We start from the raw sequence: 26,323 nt of genomic DNA on the forward strand, positions 1-26,323 counted from the left end.
GTCCGAGTCGCTCATGACCGTGACCACGGCTAGTATACCAGTTTTACACTCTGCAGAGGTTGTACCCTGTACCCACAAGTCTTGTATCCCATGTCGCCAGGGTTTGCAAGGCCCTTAGACACTACCGAGGTGAATGGCTAGCGATCCACTACGAGGCCTTTACAAAGTTCCACTAGCTTCCGAAAACCCGCTACAGTTTATGGGAAGAGCACTTGCAAGAATCCCTCGTCTGACCGCCATCACATCAAAATCAACCCGAGAACCTCCCTACATGCAATCCCCTACTGCCCTTGCCCCTTTCGGGTAAGGTAGTCTTCCACTAGCTTTCCTAATTAGTCAGTCAAGGGCGTCCCATACCACCCTTGTGGTGGCACTGTTTTCTTGGGTGGTTCTCCATATTCGCATTAAAGATAATGATCTTATCATGAACATAAATAACATGGCAGAATAATAGGAACATGGATGTAATGAAATATTAAAAGAAAACCATATAAAGCAATAGCAACACTACCCAAGTGATTCAAGGGTAAATAAGGTAAAAAGGATAAACATACTAGGGTGACCTATTGGGTCCTATCAAAATTAAACTTATGCATGAATAATGATAATAAAGAACATTATTGGGTAATAGAATTGGTCAAGGGCACAACTTGCCTGGCACTTGAGATTCCAGTTACTAGGGTGATTCTTCAGATCGTCGTGACCGCACTGCTAGTCGTAGCAATACAAACAGACATGGTATAGACAAAATTAACATCATATCAAACATAAGAACATACTGCATAATAATGATCTACGCGTTGCTACGAGATCATGGGAACGAGAACCACTAAAATCGGAGTTACGGTTAAGGAGTTATGATGTTATGGAGTATTTATGTGATTAAAATATTAAACTACATTATAAATTGGTTAATATAAATCATATAAGAGGTTATTCTATAAATAATTATCTCAACTTTAATCTCTACTACTTATTAAGGCGGTAAGGGTAGCCTGCCGTTCTGCCTTCGTTCAATCTGGATCGTCCATCACTGTTGTTCAATCTGGATCGTCCATCGCCACACTAACCTGCTAGCCGCGCCCTCCTCACCCTGCCCCATCCGCGCGCAAAAAATCAACACAAGCTGACAATACCAAGAGCTGATTACACAAGCTAACTGCTTCCTCTGTAGCAGCAAGGTTTATAAGTTGCTACTGCAACCTTTGGCTGGCCGATATGGTACATTATATTTGCGTCGCGGTAGCCTGTGTGGTCTGCGTTATTTAGTTAACATACGAGGCCCATCTATCAATTAAATTCTATAAGGCCCATCTAGGAAAAACCCTAGAGACTTCATCCCGCAGGCAGTCACGCGGCGGTTCGCTGCGGCGCCAGCGTCTCGCTCATCAGCCGTGGAACCTTCGGACTGTCGCCCCGACGCGTCAGGCGGGATCGGACGATGCGACCGAGGCCGCGGAGCGCGCGCCTGCGCCGACGCCGGAGGTGAAGAAGCAGGCGTCCTCCGTCGCGCTGTCCAAGCAGGAGATCGCGGACGACTTCACGGCAATCCGTGGGACACGGCCCCCGCGCTGGCCCAAGAAGCGACCTCGCATGGTGCAGCAGCAGCTCGACGTAAGGATTTCAGACCTACGCGTTAGAATTGTTGGACTTTGTTTCCCCTAGGAATTCAGTGATTCATGAGATTTTATTCTCTTGTTTTGGTTTCCCTGGATCGCAGTTGTTGTACCTAGGATTGTGGTTAGCAGATGTGGCGCCTGGCTCCTACAAGATCGAGGAGGTAAGGAGATCTCCCGATTTGGGGAAGTTTTAAAAGTTGATATCTTTGGTTTGGCTCTCAAGGTGCAATTTTTGTATTCCTGCAGAGGTGATTGTTGCTTTGGTGGAGCTTCCGATGGACGATTTTTTTTCCAGACGTTGTGATTTTCTTTTTTATCTTGTTCTGATAGCTAAGATGTTTATTTCGTAAGTGCTTGCTTTTCGGTGGATTAGAGGAAGTTGGGTGGAATTTCCTGTGATTATGTATTGCAGTGTGGTTTGGGAGGAGGTCTTTTTTAAGGCAATTGGGGAGGAAGTTACTAGGCCTGTAGGATTGTTAATTGTATAAAGATTTCTGATCACAACATTCAAGGTGTTGTTAAGTCTTTTTTGCGATTTCTGATTGCACAAATCATTAGCAAATATATAATTTTTCACTGTTTCCTTTTGATTTGTTCAGAGTGCAGAAGGCTACCATTGGTGGTGTAACTATAGATGGGCTTCTTGCAGCAGCAGCTAGATTCTCGATTGGGCTTGCATTTGTGCTGATAGGATTTTTCACCACTCAATGTGCTCCTGATGTATTCTGGAATCAGCTGCTAGCTATACCCTTGGCACAACTGCCGACCTATGTGGAAGTTTGATCGGTTCCTTCTTGGGCGCAACAGTTCAGTACAATGGGTTCTACAGTGTTCGCAAAAAGGTATTACAACCAAACTATTTGAAAAACTTGCCAGTGTCTCTACATATCCTTGTCTCCTCTGGTTTTGAAAGCTTATTCTATGCTATGTCATGTTTGTTTTGCTTAGGTGGTGGGAGTAGATGGTCCAAGATTAACCTTTAAAATTGTGAGTTAGCAGTTTCTGTTAGTGCCTTGCCTTTTAGACTATTGCAATTATTTTTAGAGGTAACAAAACTATGACGAGCTAACATAAACATTATTCATTCTATTAACTCAAAATCTCTACTACTCCTTAAGAGGGGAGTGTAGGCGTCCACATATCCTGGTGGTGCACGGTTCTGCCTTGGTTCCGCGCGTCCACGCCCCTGCGTCCCAAAATCTCGCACCGCGCGTCCGCGCCCCTACGCCACCACCTCCTCCTCTCCCCTCACTGCGCCGCCACCTCCTCCTCCTCCTCTCCCCCTCACTACGTCGCCCCCTGGATCCTCGCCCCAGCCTCTCCAACCGCCTCTGTGCCGTCCCCTGGATCTCGTGTCGCACGTCCGCACCACGCTCGCCGCACACGCCGCGATGGGTGGAAAGCGGTCCGTAGATCCCCCTACTCTCTCGTCGCCCCAGCCTCTCCAACCGTCGCCTCATCCCGTGGTTTCTCCTGCACCAAAAACGGAGGGCAAGCGGTGAGCAGAAAGGTCGGGACGGGAGCCGCCGCCACACCAACGCCCACAATGAGTGAACCTGGGAGGCCACATAGGTAAATCAATAATAAGCTTCGGCATCTCACCATGGGACGCTGCAGCGGTAGGGGAGGAGGAGGCAAGGGCGGCGGTCCCGGCGACGCTGCCCTGGCAGGGGTGCGCTTTTGGATCCTCATGGCCCCCTGTCTTCATGCCCTGGCTCAGGTATGGACGCCATCTTTACGTCCCCTCTAGCATCCTCCTCCTCCGTCGTCCATCCTCTACTCACAAAGAGATTCTTCTCGCCACCACCAACCCTAGCTCTTCAACGTGCTCATAACATGGGAAACATCGCTCACCTTGCCACGGAGGGCAGCGGTGGCAGGGAGGAAGGGTACTGGTTAATAGTACCGATGTCATGATTATCTTATTTTCTCTGTTCACTGTACGAAATTCTCTTATTTTCTCTCGTTGTTGTAGCTAATAACTGTGTATTGAAGAAAAGTTCAGTATCAAACATTGCTTTGTTTCTTTTTGACGGGGCAAGAATTGCTTGTTGAGTTGCTTTGAAAATGTTAGCTCTACATGTACACTGCAGAAGCAGCTGTTTGTTTTTCTCATTTTTTGTATTTGCTAAACCTTGATTATACTCGGTTTCTTCACCGGATTATCCCTAAAATTTTAAGCTATTAGGTGAACTGCCCACTCATTAAATTCAGCATGCTATGGATATTGGAAGAATGATATGCCTATTGGATAAAGAGAATGGTTTCTATCAACATGTGTCAGCCTGCAGATCACACCTGCAGATTTCATAATCAATTAGGATTTGTGGCAGCATGAAGTTTTAACTGGCACTTGCATACGAGCACATCGACCAAATCGTTCTTTATCTGGTAGTGGCAGGCCTTTTGTCATGTTTGCAATAATTACTCTTCAGCCGACAAATGGTTTTCTTTTGTGACACTACCTATTTTAAACTTTATATGTGATGTTCTTTAAATTTATTATGTGTTATCGTTATTAATGGAATAAGATAGCTCCTGCTACAATTACTTTGGGAACATCATAGCATGTTGTAGTAGTTAAAAAGATATTGAGATGAGACCAGAGGTCACAGCCACAGAGGTTGTGTCAATTCTAGGGTTGGTTGAACCTTGATGTAACTTTTGAAGAGAAGGTTGACACAAATTTCATTGGATTTGTAGGGCGTGAATTCCAACTATTTTGATCTCACTGATACTTCTTTCTAACTAATCGGTTGACGTAAGGTGTTATTTAGATGTGATTTCTGCTGTTTGAGTTTCAACGCTTCACACTGCCCTGAATAATGCTCTTGAAATCCAATGAAAAGATACCCAGATTCTAGAGGTTTTACATGGACAAAGCAAATCAGCAGCTAATCATTACAGTGCTGATTGGTTGATGAGTTCGAATAAATTTCTCTGTATCTCAAGAACAGCAAAGGCACCTCTGTTATTATGAGGGACACTTTGAGCTTTTAGACTAGAAATACTATACTGATAATGTTGTTAACAAGCTTGGCGATAACAATCATGCGTACTTTAGTCTGCTCCTTTTGGTAGTTAACTTTTATCTTGTGGATCCGGGAAGAACAGTGCATTATTTGTGTCGGTGATGTAGATCTTAGAAGTACACACTACTTTGCAACATGGTAAATTAAACATGCCTTTTTATGTTCTGGTTGATTAGGCTGTTTTCCCTTTTTTCAGGAAACTATTATTGTCAAAGCTCTAAAACTTAATGATGTTGAAGAAGGCTGCTAGATGCTGAATAGCTTACCTATAAGGTTGGTTTGGAACAGAGGATTTTCCAGCCAGGCGCAGCCTTAGCAAATGACAACCTTTTTTCCCCTCTAGATGACTATTATGTCAGCTGTAAATGTTCGTATTTTTTCCAGAGTTCCCAGGTTTTGTGTGAATGTCGTATTTTGTGTGAATAATTTGTCCCAGTAATCTGTCCATTCTCAGGTAGGCACTATTGGGGTGGCACTTGTCTTGCTTCACATGGCGCATGTCTGAACCTGCTCGGTGTCAGGGGCCCAAACCGTGACTCACTTGGGGCAAATGCTAGGATTCTGGAAACCATTGTCCCTGGAAGCATGCTCGCAAGCGAGCTCTCTCCCCTGGCAGCCTCGATCCTTTGCAACTCATGAAGCACCACACCCCTTAGGACAGGTTTGGTAATAAGGGATCACGAGCGGATCCATGGGAGGAACCCCCTTGCTATTCAAAATTGAGTAACAAGGGAAGTCCTTTCCCATAGATTCTCCTGTGATCTATGGTCACCAAATCAACCCTTAGGTGTGTCCTTACCCCCTCCCTCTAATAAACGCTAACCCCTTCAAAAAATGTTTGCAAAAGCATGTGATGCAACAAATCGTTTCATGAGTTCATTGTATTATTTATTAAAAAAACTATTGGCTTCATGTAACATTTCACAGATTCCAGAGGTGGGAAAGCTTGTAAGAATAAGAAAAGGAATAAAATAAGGAAAGATCAAGCTAAGAATCCCACAAAAGCATACTCCGGACCTGTAAATAAGGTGAGAGTTCAGCTTAAGCTATTTTTTTGCTTTCTAGGGGTAACTTTATAGAGAATGATGTGTTTCTTATATATTTTTTCTGATGAGTTCACGAGGGAGCTTCCTGTGTGCAGTGGTTCCGTGCAAAACAGATAGTGGTAACATTTCTAGGCATCCTTGCCAAAGCTCAAATTTGTAAGATGATGCTGATGACCCCTTGGACAATGCTAACCTTGATGATGGAGCTGATCCTGCAGTTCTATCTTTGCAAATTATGTCATGGCTATGCCATTGACGTTTCAGAATCGCAAATATTGTTTGCTAACATGTTAACTGAACTTGCAGAACCACATATACTTTTGTTCTTATATCACTATCGTACTGCTCGTGAGATGTATATACTTTACTTGACAGGTGGGTAACACCAGGAGTGTTACAGGTACTCTATGAAGTTGGCATATAAGCTGTTGTATAGAAGAAAACACAATCCTAAGCTTAATCTGGTCGCCTGAGCGAGTATGCGACTGGCTTGCTGACGCATGTGTGCTTATAACATGAACTTAATTTTCATGCAGTTGGACTTGACCACGAACCTTCTTGGACAACTTTGTCTTTTCTTCTGCTCCTATGTAGCAGGATTAAGAACCATGCACTATTGCTTCAGACACAATATACTTCTTTTGGTTTCTACTGGGCGATGCTATTTATACCTGCTTACAAGTTTTTTGGTTTGATGCTTATGTTCAATCTAATAATGTTTATTGGACTGACGATGCATTTTTTTGGTTTGTTTCTCTTATTTTTACATGTTGTTATCATTTCTACCACCAACAACTTTCTACATGGAGGGTCCATGGGCAGCTATGGCCAAAACAGGCATCTTCCTTGCTGCCGCAGTCACTGATTGGCTAGATGGTTATATTGCTAGAAAGGTATGCCAAAAATATTTTTCTGAATTATATGCTAGACTGGGTTGTATTCCAGTGTGTTTTAAACTCATTTTATGTTTCATGATGATCTGGTTTATATACAGATGCAGCTAGGAACACCTTTTGGTGCATTTCTTGATCCTGTGGCCGACAAGGTTTCTTTCTCTCTGCTGCCCACCATTTTCTGGCTTGTTTACAACTAAACTAAGACTATTAGTTCTCAGATGAGCTACTGACAGGATTTAACTTAATCGCTCTAATTCTTTGCCATAGCTTATGGTAGCAGCAACATTAGTTTTGCTATGCACCAAACCTTTGGAATCATCACTGCTCAATGATGGGCCATGGCTTCTAACAGTCCCTTCCATTGCTATCATTGGAAGAGAGGTAGTTACTCAGCCAATCTGCATTTCCACTTCCAAAGTATTTAGTGAATTCATTTGTTCATTGTATTTTTTTGTCTTGGTGAGGAATCATAAATCTGGAAGGTTCATAGTGTTGTTTTGACTTATGTTGATACATGTTTATGCGTCACTATCTGCTTAGTTCACATTTTGTTTATCCCTTAACATTACAGTTACAGGAATCAAGGAACCTAATTAGAGTTTTGAGGTTTAAACGTAGTTTTAATAACACTTTTGAGGTTTAAACGTAGTTTTAATAACACTGGATTTATCATAGTTTATTCCTATGAATTTTCTTGTTTTGACGCTGCTGCAACTGTGCAGGCACTTCCTTCGAGTGGGAAAGAAGCGATTGAACTTCTTGACATACTATTAAGGTGGATTGTCTTACGCTTTTGTGAATCTAACACAACATGTTTGTTGAAGGTGAATGCATAGCACTCTTGTCAAGAATCATGTTGGCATTATTTCCTTTTATTGCAGCACAATAACCTAATTTGATTCTTGTACTGTGTACTACTTTCACTTCTAGGTTCTTGACTTTCTACTAGAGCTTTTTGATATCTTAAAAGACCAGTCTTACATGTTGACAGAAGCTGAAGCTGCAATTTATCTTCCTTGCCTCATAATGAAGTCAAGATTTGTTGCGAGGAACCAAAAAATTACGCTAATGGTTATGAGGTGAATAAAGTACCCTGCTATGAGTTTGAGATAATTCAATGTTGTGTGAGAAAGAGCAAAACCTTGACCAGGATTCCCTTGTATGAAATAATTTCATGTGATACTAAACTGGATGGTTATACTCTCTCTCTTATTTTGATTTGGCCACTTCTATTTTCTCTGTTTTGTTATAGCATCAAGCTGATTTGTGTCTAATTTATAGGAGACTGAGTCATCGCAGCCAGAAACCACTGTCTCAAGGTGCTGAACATTGAGTTGCAACAAATCATCGATGGAGACCGAGTCACCGCAGCCAAAAGCCACTGTCTCAATTTGAGGAGATTTTCCATCTATGTTTGTTAGAAGGCATAATGCCTATTTATCTCTTATATTCGAACATTTGGCAATTAAGAAATAGAAGATTACTTCCCCAATATCCCTTCTTCCTAATCTCACCTTTCACGGCTTCTGGGGAACAATCACTTGCTATTACTGACTGACATGTTCACTCCTCATATGTCAGATATTGGTGTAGATATATATGTTGTTCGTTTCCATGTAATTGTTGTGCACTAACATTTATCGAATAATTTGTACACCGTCGCAACACACGGGCACTCACCTAGTCTAAGTTATAAATTTACCATAAATTATATTTTGGTACATAATGATGAGCACATTAACAAAACTAACTAACATGAGTTAAGTAAAGATCTAATCATAAAATAATAGACATGGTATAATAAATGTTTTTATTGCATAGTAAATATTTATACGAGGCTAACGCAACTTGAACGGATCAAATCAGAGTTAAAACGGAGGAGTTATGAATTTCCTAAGGTTTTATGTATTTGATATAAGATTAATTAGGAAATAAATTTTAAAGTGGCTTTCATGCCAAATCAGTTGCACTATTTGATAAACAATAATATTATAAAATTATAGGAACTGAAATGGGTCAATTTGGACAGTATATGAATTTTACATGAATTATACAAGTTTTTGGGATTATGTTTGTATTAAAAATCAATTTCCAATATTATTTCTCTGGTTTTCACCCTCTCTGGATTGCGCGCACAATTATTAAAGAGCATAGGGGCTAACCCGCAAAGATTCCTAAGACTCAGGCTAACGCCATAAGGGGACCGCAGGTTGATTTGTGTATTGGTTAGGGTCTCTTATGCAAAAGGCTTCGGCCGAAGGGGTATTCCCGATCCCTGACCGCTAGATCGACATCCTACGATCTGGATTAGACCTAATCCCGCCGAGACACCTGAGCCGCCCGATGAATGATCGATGGCCCATAACATACTTGTCACATCCGGTTTTAAGGAACAAAGCCGGGTGCATCTCATACATGCGCCAAAGAAGACAACATATATAATAACAGAGTGTATAGAGATAAATGTCACAAAACATCAGAGTATTTATTACATAGCGGAAGACTTATTACAAAGTAAAAGAATAAATATAAAACGAACTAAGGATCGTCGGCGCCAATGTCAACTGAGAAACGCCACCTAGATCAGATCAAACTCCTCGCCTTGTGGCTCCTCCTGAACCACAAGCTCTTCTCCTATGGGGGGTGTGAGACAGCAAGGGTGAGCTCACATACGTTCATAGCTCAACAAGTCGTGGGGAATAATGTGAAATGAACTCACCAAAGGTGGGAGTTCATGTAGTGTAAGGTTGATCAATGGAATAAAGGCTGAAGCTGAGCATTGCTTTTATAAGTTGGTCAAAATTTTATTAGCAATTACTAAATGTAAGTAAATACCAAACCTTAATAATAATAAAGAAAAGTAATAGTAAAATAATCCCAAATGTGATGCAAATGTCAAATTGAATTTAAGTTCCATAATTAATCATGTGAGGGTCCGAGCTGCTCATGACCGTGAGCATGGCTAGTATACCAGTTTTACACTCTGCAGAGGTTGCGCATCTTTACCCACAAGCCATGTTACCCATCTGCCAAGAGATGGCCAATCCCATACACCTCTACCGAGGAGGCGAGGCAGGGTAACACTACGAGCCCTTTACAAAGTTCCACTAGCTTCAGAAATCTCGCTACAGTTTATAGGAAGCTCCAATGCAGGGTTCTTGCCTGACCGCCATCGCAGCAAAATCAACTAAGGACCTCCCTACACTGACCACTCCCCTACTGCCCTTGCCCCTTTCGGGTAAGGAAGACCTCCACTAGCTTTCCTAGTTAATCAGCCAAGGGCGTCCCATTATACCCTTGTGGTAGCACTGTTTTACCGGGTGGTCGCTCCATGTTCCCATTAACATAATGATCTTAACATGAACAGTAATAATAAAAGAGAATAAAAGAGTAATTATGAATAAAGTATCTTCATACCCAAATCCACATAAAGCAATAGCAGGTACTACCCAAAGAAATATTCCAGTGGTAAACAAGGTATAAAGATAGCCAAAACTAGGGTAACCTATTGGGTCCCATCAAAATTATCCTATGCAGATCATTATAATTAATAAGAACATGGCTGGGAAAAAGTAAGTGATCAAGGGCACAACTTGCCTTCAATGAGCTCCTGCTCAGCCACTTCTACTTGTTGAACCTCAGAATCCACAGTGGCTTGCTCGTCTACTCGCATCAACACAATACATACATAGTATAGCAAAAATTAACATTGCACCAAACATGTAAATAAAATATACAGTAATAAACTAGACATTAAAATAAGATCACAGGAACTGGAATCATTAAATTTGGAGTTATAGATTTCAAGTTATGAATTTCCTAAGATTTAATGTGCTTGAAATAGGATTAGATGAGGAATTAATTCTCTTACTGTTTTCATGTCAAAATAGAGACACTGATGTATAGACAATAATATTACAAAAATTTAGGAGTTGGAATGGTTCAATTTGGAGCTAGTATGAGTTTTCTACAAATTAAACAAGGTCTAACACTTATTTATACCTTAAAAATCAATTTATGTGGTTATTTTCCTATTTCCATTACTCTCTGGATTGGGCGCCAAAATCTGAAAAGTGCAGGGACCCGCGAGTAAGTTTCCAGAGACACAACGAATAGCACCCAGAGAACCGCGGGTTGATTCACTAATATTATAAGGGTTCCTTTGCAAACTGCGCAAGCGAAGGGGTATAGTATAATCGTGACCGTCCGATCAGACCGAGATGGCCACGATTAGAACATAGATCTTACTGCTTTGGTGCGGACATAGATCGTTGGATACGATTTCTACGGTCCGGATCACATCCCGGCGATCCGATCTGCACCCTCTGTCAACCAACCGACGACATGGATTTTAAGTAGTTGAGATCCACCCGCGCACGCCCGATCGCGATCTAACGACATGGGTTATCTCAGCGAAGCGGTATGCTATGATCTAATCTGGATCGTACGCCTGGAATCTAACGGTTCACACTCCATCGTCAACCTTAGAGCCGATCTACCGCGCGGTGGCAAGTTTCCCCGTGGCGGAGCACCCCGGCGATCAACCACAAGCGCACCCACGCCACGAAATTGAAATTAAACAACGCATACACCTAAAGAAGGACATGGCGAACGCACTAGGGGGTTGATTTACCTTGTTTCACGGCGGCAAGTTTTCCGTTCACGGTGCAGGGCGGCGCGGCACCCAAGCCAAACTCCGACGAGCAATTAAGGTCTCTCAGCTTGTCAATCCGGCCGGCCAGTGCCACTACCACCTTCGCAGCAACCCGGCGCGGGCTTCTGATCCGAACACCGGCACCCGACTTCGACGGTAACGTGAATTCCGCGTCTCCCCGCTTCCGCCACCCTAGCTTTATCTTTCCCTAAGCTCTACACGCGACGGTAAGGGTTTGGCACGGGCGCGAGAGGCGCACAGGGTTCGGGCACCAGAGTTTTATGGTCGGGTGAGGTTGGTTGGCTATCGGCCAGCTGATCCACAAATTGCGCGCGGTGGCGGACATTGCGGCCAAGGTTGTTGCGACAGTAGAGGTGAGGTCCTGACGCAGGAGGCCCAGACGCAGTGAGGGTGCGGCGCGAATGAGCTACGCAAGCTGGCAAGGGGGCCCCACCCGCCAGGGGGGTCGGCGAAGAGCGGAAGAGGTAAGAAGCAGGGAGTGCCTGACGTCTCAGTCCCGCATGTCAGCGCCGGGAGCGCGAGAACGAGGGATGGCTGTGCGCGGAGAGTGAATGGGCCGGGAATTCGTTTTGGGCCCAAGAGTCGCTTACCCCCTTTCCTTTTTATTTTTTTCCTTTTCCTTTTTGTTTTCTATTTTCTTTTCTTGTTTTCTTTTCTTTATTCCCAAATCCCACTTTAACTTCAAATTTAAATTCAACTATTGTGCCAAATTATCCTCATATTACATTGTGAAATGCTAAGTACCACTTTTAGAGATATAATTATATTATTTATATTTTCATATCGTTTCTCTCCTTATATTCAAAACCCTAATTTTAATTTAGGGTTTAGTCCAACCTTAGAATTGTTATCTTATTATTATTATTCTTCCTATTTTTTTTATTTAATGCACAAACATATAACTCCAGCATGATGCATATTTTTTTCATCATTGTTTTAATTCATTTCTAAATTTTTAGGTATGCTCTTCTTATGATGCAAAGGAGGCACATAAAATTGAGGAGCTCTCTCTGTTATTCTTTGTATACAACTTTGAGTATTACAAATCCTACCCCCCTTAAAAATAATCTCGTCCTCGAGATTTAGGAAGGTCTAGGGAAAAGGTGGAGATAATCTATACGAAGTTCTTCTTCTCTTTCCCAAGTTGCTTCGTCTTCACCGTGGTGACTCCATTGCACTTTGCACATCTTTATAACCTTATTCCTCGTGACTCGAGTCAATGTATCCAAAATCTTGATGGGGTACTCAGCATAAGTCAGGTCCTCTTTAACGCTAAGGTCTTCCATTGGTAACTGTTCTTCAGGCACCCTAAGACATTTCTTCAACTGAGATACATGAAAGACATCATGAACATCCGCGAGATGATCCGGTAACTCCAATTGATATGCGACCTCTCCCACTCGCTTTAAGATTAAGAAGGGTCCAATAAAGCGAGGGGATAACTTTCCTTTGACTTTAAATCTTCTCATACCCCGGAGTGGTGACACCTTCAAATAGACATAATCTCCCTCCTTAAACTCAAGCAGTCTTCTCCGGGTGTCAGCATAGCTTTTCTGCCTGGATTGTGCAGTTCTCAAATTCTCCCTTATTTGCTGAACTTGTTCTTCTGCTTCTTGTATAATCTCAGGCCCAAACAACTGTCTTTCACCAGTTTGATCCCAATACAGTGGAGTTCTGCACTTTCTGCCATACAAAGCCTCAAACGGTGACATCTTCAAACTGGCCTGATAGCTGTTATTGTAAGAGAACTCTGCATAAGGCAAACTCTTATCCCAAGTTCCACCATGTTTAAGAGCACAAGCTCTTAACATATCTTCCAGCACTTGGTTAGTCCTCTCAGTCTGCCCATCAGTCTGTGGATGGTAAGCCGAACTAAAATTCAATCTGGTATCCAAAGACTCATGCAACTTCTTCCAATACCGAGAAGTAAACTGTGATCCTCGATCAGACACAATCTTCTTTGGCACACCATGTAGGCAAACAATCCGTGCCATGTACAACTCTGCTAACTTGGCTCCTGAATACATGGTCTTTACTGGAATAAAGTGGGCTACTTTAGTTAGCCTGTCCACAATCACCCATATAGAATCATATCCAGCAGACATGCGGGGTAATCCAACAATGAAGTCCATTCCAATTTCTTCCCATTTCCACTCAGGTATCTTCAGTGGGTGCAGTAGTCCGGCTGGCCTCTGGTGTTCAGCTTTAACTCTTTGGCACACATCGCACATAGCCACATGTGCAGCCACATCTCTCTTTAGTCCATACCACCAATACTTTTGCTTCAAATCCTGATACATCTTGGTACTTCCAGGGTGGATAGAATAAACTGAGTCATGTGCCTCCTTCAATATGGTTTCCCGAAGACTATCAATATCGGGAACACACATCCGATTCTTGAACCATATCGTGCCTTGCTCATCTTCTGTGAACTCTGGGCCTCTACCCTCTGTTATCAGATCCTTGATCTCCTGGATTTTGGCATCACCAATCTGACCTTTACGAATTTCTTGCTCCAAGGTAGGTTCCAATTCGATGGTAACTCCTTCCGTATGTGTAACAATTCCCAGGTTGAGCCTCTCAAAATCTTTTGCTAATTCATCAGGTAGCTGGACAACGAAAGCGGAGTGAACATGCTCCTTCCGACTCAAGGCATCTGCAACCAAATTTGCCTTGCCTGGATGATAGTGAATCTCCAAATCATAATCCTTGATAAGCTCCAACCAACGGCGTTGCCTAAGGTTGAGATCCTTCTGAGTGAATATATACTTCAAACTCTTATGATCCGTGCATACTTGGCACTTGGTTCCCATAATATAGTGTCTCCAAATCTTAAGTGCATGCACAACGGCAGTCAACTCCAAGTCATGAGTGGGGTAGTTCAATTCATGCTTCCTCAACTGACGAGATGCATAGGCGATCACATGTCCTTCTTGCATGAGCACACATCCCAATCCTTGGCCACATGCATCACAGTAAATGTCAAATCCCTTCTGCAGATCTAGCATAATCAATACTGGTGGCGACATCAACCTCTCCTTCAATTGATCAAAGATTTCTTGGCATTTCTCATCCACTTGAATTCTCTTCCTTTCTCCAAAAGCGAGGTCATAGGCTTGGCAATCTTAGAGAACCCTTCAATAAATCTCCGATAATATCCTGCGAGTCCCAAGAAACTCCGAATCTCCGTAACTGTAGTGGGCACTCTCCACTCCATAATCTCCTTGACCTTAGCAGGATCCACTGCTATTCCTCCATTAGAAATAATATGTCCAAGGAATGGCACCTTGTCAATCCAAAACTCGCACTTGCTGAACTTAGCGTAGAGTTGATTATCTCGCAGCTTTTGTAGCACCAATCTCAGATGTTCCTCATGATCACTATCACTCTTGGAATAGATAAGAATATCGTCGATGAATACCATGACGAATCTGTCCAAATACTCCATAAACACCTTATTCATCAAGTTCATAAAATAAGCTGGTGCATTGGTTAATCCAAATGACATAACGGTGAACTCATATAAACCATATCGGGTCGAGAAATTCGTCTTGGGAATATCCGATGGCCTAATCTTCATTTGATGATAACTCGATCGAAGATCAATCTTCGAGAATACTCTTGCACCTCTTATCTGATCAAATAAATCTTCAATGCAGGGTAATGAATACTTGTTCTCCATAGTGACATTGTTAAGGGACCTATAATCCACGCACATCCCTTGCGATCCTTCTTTCTTCTGTACAAATAGAACCGACGCTCCACAAGGTGAAGAACTCGGACAAATGTAACCAGCCTCTTGTAATTCCATTAATTGCTTCTTAAGTTCCTTTAGTTCTTCTACGGACATCCTGTATGGCCGTTTAGAAATAGGAGCCGTCTCAGGTAAGAGATCAATGACAAACTCAACTTCTCTATCTGGTGGCATCCCTAATAACTCCTCTGGAAAGACATCCGGAAAATCCCTAACTACACGGATGTTGCCACCCACAAACTTCTCATATACTAAGAATGCCGCTAATCTGGTGGTGGTAGTTATTGCAACTTTAACTTCAAATCTTTGTCCTTTGGAACTGGTGAGTTCTACGGTTCCCTTAGCACGGTGTATAAACTGTCTTTGCCTTTCGTAACCATGACATACCAAGGATCAAGTCTATACTGCTCTCTTCTAACAGTATAGGGGTAGCCCGTCTGGGTTAGGAACACAGGGTAAGAAAGAAAGGATTGTAGAAAAGGCGAGTAATTACGAGGCATGTTACTGCGGGGGATTTATTAGCTAAGTAGATTAGTGTGTTATCTACTAAAGCTAATACATTACATTATGGTGGTACATGCGAAGATGCCCATCTATACTATTTCAATCAAACAAAGAAGCAAATCAGGCATTGATCATCAGCACAATCAACCAACATTTTTAATAGAGAAAATAATTTTTAATTTCTTTTTTTAGGTCTCATATCTCTTAAAAAGGTTATAAATGTAGGATTCCAAGGTGTGAAATCCTTCTTGTCTTAGAGTAGAAAAGATAAGAATGATCAGAGGGGAACAATAGAAGGTGAGACAGGATCAAGATAAGTATAAAGAGAATCAGAGTAAGGTAAGTATAGAATGAATCAGAAGCAGGTAAGTATAGAATGAATCAGAATAAGGTAAGTAGGTAAGGGTTTTTTCCCATTTCTATCTAGGTTTCTTCCTACAGTCAATATTTCCTCTGATACCACTTCTGTCACACCCGGTTTTAAGGAACAAAGCGGGGTGCATCTCATACATGCGCCAAAGAAGACAACATATATAATAACAGAGTGTATAGAGATAAATGTCACAAAACATCAGAGTATTTATTACATAGCGGAAGACTTATTACAAAGTAAAAGAATAAATATAAAACGAACTAAGGATCGTCGACGCCAATGTCAACTGAGAAACGCCACCTAGATCAGATCAAACTCCTCGCCTTGTGGCTCCTCCTGAACCACCTGCTCTTCTCCTGTGGGGGGGGGGTGTGAGACAGCAAGGGTGAGCTCACATACGTTCATAGCTCAACAAGTCGTGGGGAATAATGTGACATGAACTCACCAAAGGTGGGAGTTCATGTAGTGTAAGGCTGATCAATGGAATAAAGGCTGAAGCTGAGCATTGCTTTTATAAGTTGGTCAAAATTTTATTAGCAATTACTAAATGTAAGTAAATACCAAACCTTAATAATAATAAAGAAAAGTAATAGTAAAATAATCCCAAATGTGATGCAAATGTCAAATTGAATTTAAGTTCCATAATTAATCATGTGAGGGTCCGAGCTGCTCATGACCGTGAGCACGGCTAGTATACCAGTTTTACACTCTGCAGAGGTTGCGCATCTTTACCCACAAGTCATGTTACCCATCTGCCAAGAGATGGCCAATCCCATACACCTCTACCGAGGAGGCGAGGCAGGGTAACACTACGAGGCCTTTACAAAGTTCCACTAGCTTCAGAAATCCCGCTACAGTTTATTGGAAGCTCCAATGCAGGGTTCTTGCCTGACCGCCATCGCAGCAAAATCAACCAAGGACCTCCCTACACTGACCACTCCCCTACTGCCCTTGCCCCTTTCGGGTAAGGAAGACCTCCACTAGCTTTCCTAGTTAATCAGCCAAGGGCGTCCCATTATACCCTTGTGGTAGCACTGTTTTCCCGGGTGGTCGCTCCATGTTCCCATTAACATAATGATCTTAACATGAACAGTAATAATAAAAGAGAATAAAAGAGTAATTATGAATAAAGTATCTTCATACCCAAATCCACATAAAGCAATAGCAGGTACTACCCAAAGAAATATTCCAGTGGTAAACAAGGTATAAAGATAGCCAAAACTAGGGTAACCTATTGGGTCCCATCAAAATTATCCTATGCAGATCATTATAATTAATAAGAACATGGCTGGGAAAAAGTAAGTGATCAAGGGCACAACTTGCCTTCAATGAGCTCCTGCTCAGCCACTTCTACTTGTTGAACCTCAGAATCCACAGTGGCTTGCTCGTCTACTCGCATCAACACAATACATACATAGTATAGCAAAAATTAACATTACACCAAACATGTAAATAAAATATACAGTAATAAACTAGACATTAAAATAAGATCACAGGAACTGGAATCATTAAATTTGGAGTTATAGATTTCAAGTTATGAATTTCCTAAGATTTAATGTGCTTGAAATAGGATTAGATGAGGAATTAATTCTCTTATTGTTTTCATGTCAAAACAGAGACACTGATGTATAGACAATAATATTACAAAAATTTAGGAGTTGGAATGGTTCAATTTGGAGCTAGTATGAGTTTTCTACAAATTAAACAAGGTCTAACACTTATTTATACCTTAAAAATCAATTTATGTGGTTATTTTCCTATTTCGATTACTCTCTGGATTGGGCGCCAAAATCTGAAAAGTGCAGGGACCCGCGAGTAAGTTTCCAGAGACACAACGAATAGCACCCAGAGAACCGCGGGTTGATTCACTAATATTATAAGGGTTCCTTTGCAAACTGCGCAAGCGAAGGGGTATAGTATAATCGTGACCGTCCGATCAGACCGAGATGGCCACGATTAGAACATAGATCTTACTGCTTTGGTGCGGACAGAGATCGTTGGATACGATTTCTACGGTCCGGATCACATCCCGGCGATCCGATCTGCACCCTCTGTCAACCAACCGACGGCATGGATTTTAAGTAGTTGAGATCCACCCGCGCACGCCCGATCGCGATCTAACGACATGGGTTATCTCAGCGAAGCGGTATGCTGTGATCTAATCTGGATCGTACGCCTGGAATCTAACGGTTCACACTCCATCGTCAACCTCAGAGCCGATCTACCGCGCGGTGGCAAGTTTCCCCGTGGCGGAGCACCCCGGCGATCACCCACAAGCGCACCCACTCCACGAAATTGAAATTAAACAACGCATACACCTAAAGAAGGACATGGCGAACGCACTAGGGGGTTGATTTACCTTGTTTCACGGTGGCAAGTTTTCCGTTCACGGTGCAGGGCGGCGCGGCACCCAAGCCAAACTCCGACGAGCAATTAAGGTCTCTCAGCTTGTCAATCCGGCCGGCCAGTGCCACTACCACCTTCGCAGCAACCCGACGCGGGCTTCTGATCCGAACACCGGCACCCGACTTCGACGGTAACATGAATTCCGTGTCTCCCCGCTTCCGCCACCCTAGCTTTATCTTTCCCTAAGCTCTACATGCGACGGTAAGGGTTTGGCACGGGCGCGAGAGGCGCATAGGGTTCGGGCACCAGAGTTTTATGGTCGGGTGAGGTTGGTTGGCTATCGGCCAGCTGATCCACAAATTGCGCGCGGTGGCGGACATTGCGGCCAAGGTTGTTGCGACAGTAGAGGTGAGGTCCTGACGCAGGAGGCCCAGACGCAGTGAGGGTGCGGCGCGAATGAGCTACGCAAGCTGGCAAGGGGGCCCCACCCGCCAGGGGGGTCGGCGAAGAGCGGAAGAGGTAAGAAGCAGGGAGTGCCTGACGTCTCAGTCCCGCATGTCAGCACCGGGAGCGCGAGAACGAGGGATGGCTGCGCGCGGAGAGTGAATGGGCCGGGAATTCGTTTTGGGCCCAAGAGTCGCTTACCCCCTTTCCTTTTTATTTTTTTCCTTTTCCTTTTTGTTTTCTATTTTCTTTTCTTGTTTTCTTTTCTTTATTCCCAAATCCCACTTTAACTTCAAATTTAAATTCAACTATTGTGCCAAATTATCCTCATATTACATTGTGAAATGCTAAGTACCACTTTTAGAGATATAATTATATTATTTATATTTTCATATCGTTTCTCTCCTTCTTATTTTTAAAACCCTAATTTTAATTTAGGGTTTAGTCCAACCTTAGAATTGTTATCTTATTATTATTATTCTTCCTATTTTTTTATTTAATGCACAAACACATAACTCCAGCATGATGCATATTTTTTTCATCATTGTTTTAATTCATTTCTAAATTTTTAGGTATGCTCTTCTTATGATGCAAAGGGGGCACATAAAATTGAGGAGCTCTCTCTATTATTCTTTGTATACAACTTTGAGTATTACAATACTGTGAACCGGTACGTAATTGTAACCACACAATCGTGATCTGAGGCCCCGGATCCAATCGCAACTAGTAGCTCATCCCACCCATTTGATTCACATCGTACGTTCCGAATTTAATTAACCTAACACCTATCCATGCCCACTCGATTAGAATTGAACGGCGCCCGATGCTCTAGCCCGAAACGGTATGCGGGTTCTGATCTCGCCCGTCCGCGCGAAGATCAACGGCCATGCACACGCCAACCTTTTACCCGGTCGGACGCGGCGGCGAAGCAATTGCCGCCGACAGCGACCCAGCGCCATAGTTTCCCAAACCTTGATTGGATAGAGCTACGCATAAAGGAGATGGTGGCGAACGTGGGCAACAGAGACTCACCTGTGGCTATGTAGCGTAGATCGTTGTCCACAGCGTGTTGCAGATCCACGACACTTCCCGATGTCCGGCGAGCAATTGCCTAGACGTCGAGGGTCCTCTGGCCAAATTGATGATTGCCAAAGCTCCACGACTTAATAGCGCCGCCCCGGAGTACTACACAGACGCCTGAGCGACCCTACAGCGCGCACGCGCCGACAGCGGAATGCTCACCGCACTTACGCCCACTACCCCGATTGCGGCTGGGTGGTTCTGGAGAACAAGATGACCGATCAAGGCGGCCCAGGGGGTTTCCTATATATTGCGCCGGCGGGGGAAATGGTTTGGCCGACCTTCACGGCGAGCTCCACGCGACGAGGCGTTCGGCCGCAATGACCCCCGATAGGGACGGGTCTGACCCGTCGGGTCCACCAGCAGCGACCCAGGGCGGGTTCAGGAGGGCGCGCGTAACAGATGTGCCAGGTCGGTGGGCCCCTAAGGCAGTGAGACGGCCCGCAGCGCACGTGGCAGCCCCACCAGAACTACTGACAAACCGGGCCCACCCAGCAGCGGTTGGAGAGGGAGAGCGCGACACAGAGAAGCTAGCACCACGGGACCCAGTTGTCAGCGCCTCAGTGCATGGTGGCAGGCGTGCGGGAGAAACGGTATTGGGCCGAGGGGGGAATTTGGCCCATGTCGAGATCTGGTGTTCCTTTCTCTTCCTTTTTTTGTTTTTCATTTCCATTTTCTTTTCTATTCTATTTCTTTTCTTTCAAAACTCATTTCAAATTCAAATTCATGTTTGATCTTCCAAATTATCAAACACATCCCTAATGAGTATATACAATACAGTTATTATTGCATTAATATTATTTTTCTTTTTATAGTACATATTTTTCTTTCCTTCCCTTCTCATTTATTTTCTATTTCCTATTTTGAACTTCTAATTCCCAAGTGCCAAAGTTAATAATAATGTGATTATAACATCTACTGTTTACAATGTTAGTATTTATTCTTTTCCTTGTTATTTATTTATGGAAGGAATAAATAGTTTCATTAAAATTCCCTTTCTTATTTTCTATTTTTATATTTTCATTAAATTTGGAGGTCTAATTTCATGTTTTCTAAATTACCACAAACTCATCAGTAAGGGATCTACCTTTCTCTATCCATTTATTGGTCACTTATTTAATTTAATAATCTCAATGGTTTATGTAGAGGAAAGGTCCACATAAATTCCCAAGGTTTCAAATATTCTAGAAATATTATCATGAATATATCTTTTTCTTTATTTTATTTATTTTTTCTGCCAATTTTAGGTCTTACAGTGCATCGACTACAAAGATTTGAATGAAGTAACCATTAAGAATAAGTATCCTCTACCTCGGATAGAAGATCTATTCAATCAGATGAGAGGGGTCAAGGTATTCTTGAAAGTGGATTTAAGATCAGGCTATCACCAACTAAATATTCGACTTGAAGATGTTCCCAAGACGACATTCACCACAAGATATGGTTTATATGAGTTTCTAGTGATGTCCTTTGGATTAACCAATGCCCCTGCATACTTTATAAACTTTACATAAGCATCGGTGGGAGTAAGTATTGTCTTGTAATTGTGGATAATTATTCTCGCTTCACTTGGGTATTTGAAAGTCGCCTAGAGGGGGGTGAATAGGCGTAATCTAAAATTTACAACTTTAAACACACACTACAAGCCGGGGTTAGCGTTAGAACTAAAATCAAGTCTGGGAGAGAGGGGAAAACAAATCAAATGGAAATCAAGCGAACGAACATAGTGATTTGTTTTACCGAGGTTTGGTTCTAAAGAACCTAATCCCCGTTGAGGTGGTCACAAAGACCGGGTCTCTTTCAACTGTTTCCCTCTCTCAAACGGTCACTTAGACCGAGTGAGCTTTCCCCTTAATCAAACGGGTCACTTAGACCCCGCAAGGACCACCACACACTTAGGTGTCTCTTGCTTTGATTACACGTCACTTGGGAACAAGAATGAGGAAGGAAGAAAGTGATCCAAGCAACAAGAGCGCAAATGAACACGAACACACACTCTCTCAAGTCACTAGGTGGTTGGAATGAATTTGGGACTTGGAGAGGCTTTGATCCTTTTTGAATTGTGTCTAGGAGTGAATGCACTAGCTCTTGTATTGAATGAAAACTTTAGAAAACTTGGATGCTTGGAGTTGTGGTGGTTGGGGGGTATTTATAGCCCTCAACCACCAAGAAGCCGTTGGGGAAGGCTGCTGGCGATGGGCGCACTGGACAGGTCCTGTTCACTGTCCGGTGCGCCGCCACGTCACCCAACCGTTAGGGTTCGGGAGCAGTCGAACGTTGGCATCATTGTCTTCTTGTGGCACTGGACAGTCCGGTGCGCCTCTGACTCTGCAGCTCTGACTCTACGTGCATTGTTCTTCACTGTTCACTTGTCAGCGTCTTTTGCAGTCGACCGTTGCGCGAGTTAGCCGTTGCTCCGCTGGTGCACCGGATAGTCCGGTGGCACACCGGACAGTCCAGTGAATTATAGCGGAGTGCGCCTGCTGAAACCCGAGAATGGCTGGTTGGACTCAGTACGGTCCTGGTGCACCGGACAGTCCGGTGCGCCAGACCACAACACACTTGGTTTCTTTTGCTCCTTTGAATTTGATCCCTAACTACAATATTTATTGGTTTGTGTTGAACCTTTATGCACCTGTAGAACATGTATTCTAGAGCAAACTAATTAGTCCATATATTTGTGTTGGGCATTCAACCACCAAAATTAATTGTGAGAAAAGGTTAACCCTATTTCCCTTTCAATCTCCCCCCTTTTGGTGATTGACGCCAATACAAAACAAAGCAAATATATAAAGTGCAGAAATGAACTAGTTTGCATAAGGTAAGTGCATAGGTTACTTGGAATTAAACCAATTGATAATCTCACTAGATATGAATGGATTGCTTTCTTTTACTTAATATTTTGGACCACATTTGCACCACTTGTTTTGTTTTTGCAAATTCTTTTGGAAAATCTTTTCAAAGTCTTTTGAAAATAGTCAAAGGCATATAAATAAGATTGCAAGAAGCATTTTCAAGATTTGAAATTTCTCCCCCTATTTCAAATGCTTTATCTTTGACTAAATAAAACTCCCCCTGAATGAGATTCTCCTCTTAGTTTTCAAGAGGGTTTTAATAGATACAAATTTTGAAAATCTTCCTTTAAATATAGCAATTGAAAATATTGTCATTACAAGATACCAATTGAAGTTTAAAACAATACCAATTGAGATTTTTCTTTCTCAAGATAAGGATATAAATTGATATATTGTCATGACATAGATACTAATGAAAAATATCAATTTTATTTTTGAAAATTTTGAAATTGGTGGTGTAGTCCTTTTGCTTTGGGCTTAATATTTTCTCCCCCTTTGGAATTAATCGCCAAAAACGGAGACATTAAGAGCCCTTTTTATTTTCTCTCCCATTGGTACAAGTAAATAAGACTGAAGAATTATACCAATTTGGAGTGAGCGGAGTAGCGACGAAGGATAAATGATACCGTTAGAGTGGAAGCCTTGTCTTCGTCACATGCGCTATTTCCCTTTCAATCTACGACTTAGTATGGAAATACACTTGAAAATACATTTGTCAGAGCTTTGGCTTAACAAGAATAAGAAATATGCATTTGTGTCAAATGAAAGAGATATGATCAGGTATATAAATGAGCTATGTGTGCAACGTTTTAATCAAAGTTCCGAGAATCAAGAATATTTAGCTCATTCCTAAGTTTGCTAAAGGTTTTCTCATCTAATGGCTTGGTAAAGATATCGGCTAATTGATCTTTGGTGTTGACATAAGGTATTTCGATATCCCCCATTTGCTGGTGATCCCTCAGAAAGTGATACCGAATGTCTATGTGCTTAGTGCGGCTGTGTTCAACGGGATTATCCGCCATGCGGATGCACTCTCATCATCACATAGGAGAGGGACTTTGCTCAATTTGTAGCCATAGTCCCTAAGGGTTTGCCTCATCCAAAGTAATTGCGCACAACAATGACCTGCAACAATATACTCGGCTTCGGCAGTGGAAAGAGCTACTGAGTTTGTTTTTTTGAAGCCCAAGACGCCAGTGATCTCCCCAGAAACTGACAAGTCCCTGATGTGCTCTTCTTATCAATTTTACACCCTGCCCAATCGGCATCGGAATATCATATTAAGTCAAAAGTGGATCCCTTGGGGTACCAAAGCCCAAACTTAGGAGTGTAAACTAAATACCTCATGATTCTCTTCACGGCCCTAAGATGAACTTCCTTAGGATCGGCTTCGAACCTTGCACACATGCATACAGAAAGCATAATATCTGGTCGAGATGCACATAAGTAAAGTAAAGATCCTATCATCGACCGGTATACCTTTTGATCTACGATTTTACCTCCCGTGTCGAGGTCGATATGCCCATTGGTTCCGATGGGTGTCTTGATGGGTTTGCCATCCTTCATGCCAAACTTCTTAAGTATGTCTTGAATGTACTTTGTTTGATAGATGAAGGTGCCCTCTTGGAGTTGCTTGATTTGAAATCCAAGAAAATACTTCAACTCCCCCATAATAGACATCTCGAATTTTTGTATCATGATCCTACTAAACTCTTCACAAGTTGATTTGTTAGTAGACCCAAATATGATATTATCAACATAAATTTGGCATACAAACAAATCTTTTGCAACAGTTTTAGTAAAGAGTGTAGGATCGACTTTTCCGACTTTGAAGCCATTAGTGATAAGAAAATCTCACAAGCATTCATACCATGCTCTTGGGGCTTGCTTGAGCCCATAAAGTGCCTTTGAGAGTTTATACACATGGTTAGGGTACTCACTATCTTCAAAGTCGGGAGGTTGCTCAACATAGACTTCTTCCTTGATTGGTCCATAGAGGAAGGCACTTATCACGTCCATTTGATAAAGCTTAAAGCCATGGTAAGTAGCATAGGCAAGTAATATGCGAATTGACTCAAGCCTAGCTACGGGTGCATAAGTTTCATCAAAATCCAAACCTTCGACTTGTGAATAACCTTTGGCCACAAGTCGGGCTTTGTTTCTTGTCACCACACCATGCTCATCTTGCTTGTTGCGGAAGCCCAAGACGCCAGGGATCTCCCAAGAAACTGACAAGTCCCTGATGTGCTCTTCTTATCAATTTTACACCCTGCCCAATCGGCATCGGAATATCATATTAAGTCAAAAGTGGATCCCTTGGGGTACCAAAGCCCAAACTTAGGAGTGTAAACTAAATACCTCATGATTCTCTTCACGGCCCTAAGATGAACTTCCTTAGGATCGGCTTGGAACCTTGCACACATGCATACAGAAAGCATAATATCCGGTCGAGATGCACATAAGTAAAGTAAAGATTCTATCATCGACCGGTATACCTTTTGATCTACGGATTTACCTCCCGTGTCGAGGTCGATATGCCCATTAGTTCCGATGGGTGTCTTGATGGGTTTGCCATCCTTCATGCCAAACTTCTTAAGTATGTCTTGAATGTACTTTGTTTAACAGATGAAGGTGCCCTCTTGGAGTTGTTTGATTTGAAATCCAAGAAAATACTTCAACTCCCCCACAATAGACATCTCGAATTTTTGTATCATGATCCTACTAAACTCTTCACAAGTTGATTTGTTAGTAGACCCAAATATGATATCATCAACATAAATTTGGCATACAAACAAATCTTTTGCAACAGTTTTAGTAAAGAGTGTAGGATCGACTTTTCCGACTTTGAAGCCATTAGTGATAAGAAAATCTCGCAAGCATTCATACCATGCTCTTGGGGCTTGCTTGAGCCCATAAAGTGCCTTTGAGAGTTTATACACATGGTTAGGGTACTCACTATCTTCAAAGTCGGGAGGTTGCTCAACATAGACTTCTTCCTTGATTGGTCCATAGAGGAAGGCACTTTTCACGTCCATTTGATAAAGCTTAAAGCCATGGTAAGTAGCATAGGCAAGTAATATGCAAATTGACTCAAGCCTAGCTACGGGTGCATAAGTTTCATCAAAATCCAAACCTTCGACTTGTGAATAACCTTTGGCCACAAGTCAGGCTTTGTTTCTTGTCACCACACCATGCTCATCTTGCTTGTTGCAGAATACCCATTTGGTACCTATAACATTTTGATTAGGACGTGGAACTAAATGCCATACCTCATTCCTCATGAAGTTGTTGAGTTCCTCTTGCATTGCCAGCACCCAATCTGGATCTCTTAGTGCATCCTCAATCATGTATGGCTCAATAGAGGATACAAATGAGTAATGTTCACAGAAAGAGCAACTCGAGATCTAGTGGTTACCCCCTTATGGATGTCACCAAGGATGGAGTTGACGGGGTGATCTCGTTGAATTGCTTGGTGGACTCTTGGGTGTGGCGGTCTTTGACCCTGAATTTCTTGCTCATCTTCCTTGTCTTTATCATTATCATCTCCCCCTTGATCATTGTCCTCCTCTTGAGGTGGCTCATCCTCCTAATCTTCATCATCTTGAGCCTGTTCCTCATCTTGAGTTGGTGGAGATGCTTGCATGGAAGATGACGGTTGATCTTGTGCTTGTGTGGGCTCTTTGGATTCCTTAGGACACA

General features: G+C 42.5%; 2 protein-coding genes across 2 annotated transcripts; both read left to right on the plus strand.

The window, feature by feature from the left end:
• Nucleotides 1-1,218: 1,218 nt before the first annotated feature.
• Nucleotides 1,219-4,901, plus strand: LOC103630989 (uncharacterized). Its single transcript, XM_035960273.1, has 4 exons — nt 1,219-1,254; nt 1,351-1,614; nt 1,721-1,780; nt 4,848-4,901. Exons 1-4 carry the CDS (start codon nt 1,219-1,221, stop codon nt 4,899-4,901), a joined length of 414 nt encoding a protein of 137 aa, XP_035816166.1.
• Nucleotides 3,269-7,676, plus strand: LOC103629220 (cardiolipin synthase (CMP-forming), mitochondrial-like). Its single transcript, XM_008650394.3, has 4 exons — nt 3,269-6,590; nt 6,692-6,742; nt 6,861-6,974; nt 7,524-7,676. The coding sequence occupies exons 1-4, from the start codon at nt 6,465-6,467 to the stop codon at nt 7,674-7,676; spliced, it is 444 nt and encodes a 147-aa protein (XP_008648616.2). The 5' UTR covers nt 3,269-6,464.
• The last annotated feature ends 18,647 nt before the right edge of the window (nt 7,677-26,323 follow it).

This window comes from Zea mays, chromosome 6 (assembly GCF_902167145.1).
Source record: "Zea mays cultivar B73 chromosome 6, Zm-B73-REFERENCE-NAM-5.0, whole genome shotgun sequence".
Taxonomy (NCBI): Eukaryota; Viridiplantae; Streptophyta; class Magnoliopsida; order Poales; family Poaceae; genus Zea; species Zea mays.

What these genes read in the sequence shown, in the direction of transcription:
- LOC103630989 (XM_035960273.1), top strand. Translation starts at nt 1,219, where the DNA reads ATGGTACATTATATTTGCGTCGCGGTAGCCTGTGTG. An exon ending in GCGTCGCGGTAGCCTGTGTG is followed by an intron (nt 1,255 to 1,350) that starts GTCTGCGTTATT and finishes TCCCGCAGGCAG; the next exon opens with TCACGCGGCGGTTCGCTGCG. An exon ending in TGGTGCAGCAGCAGCTCGAC is followed by an intron (nt 1,615 to 1,720) that starts GTAAGGATTTCA and finishes CCTGGATCGCAG; the next exon opens with TTGTTGTACCTAGGATTGTG.
- LOC103629220 (XM_008650394.3), top strand. Translation starts at nt 6,465, where the DNA reads ATGTTGTTATCATTTCTACCACCAACAACTTTCTACATGGAGGGTCCA. An exon ending in ATGGTTATATTGCTAGAAAG is followed by an intron (nt 6,591 to 6,691) that starts GTATGCCAAAAA and finishes GTTTATATACAG; the next exon opens with ATGCAGCTAGGAACACCTTT. An exon ending in TTGCTATCATTGGAAGAGAG is followed by an intron (nt 6,975 to 7,523) that starts GTAGTTACTCAG and finishes TTTCACTTCTAG; the next exon opens with GTTCTTGACTTTCTACTAGA.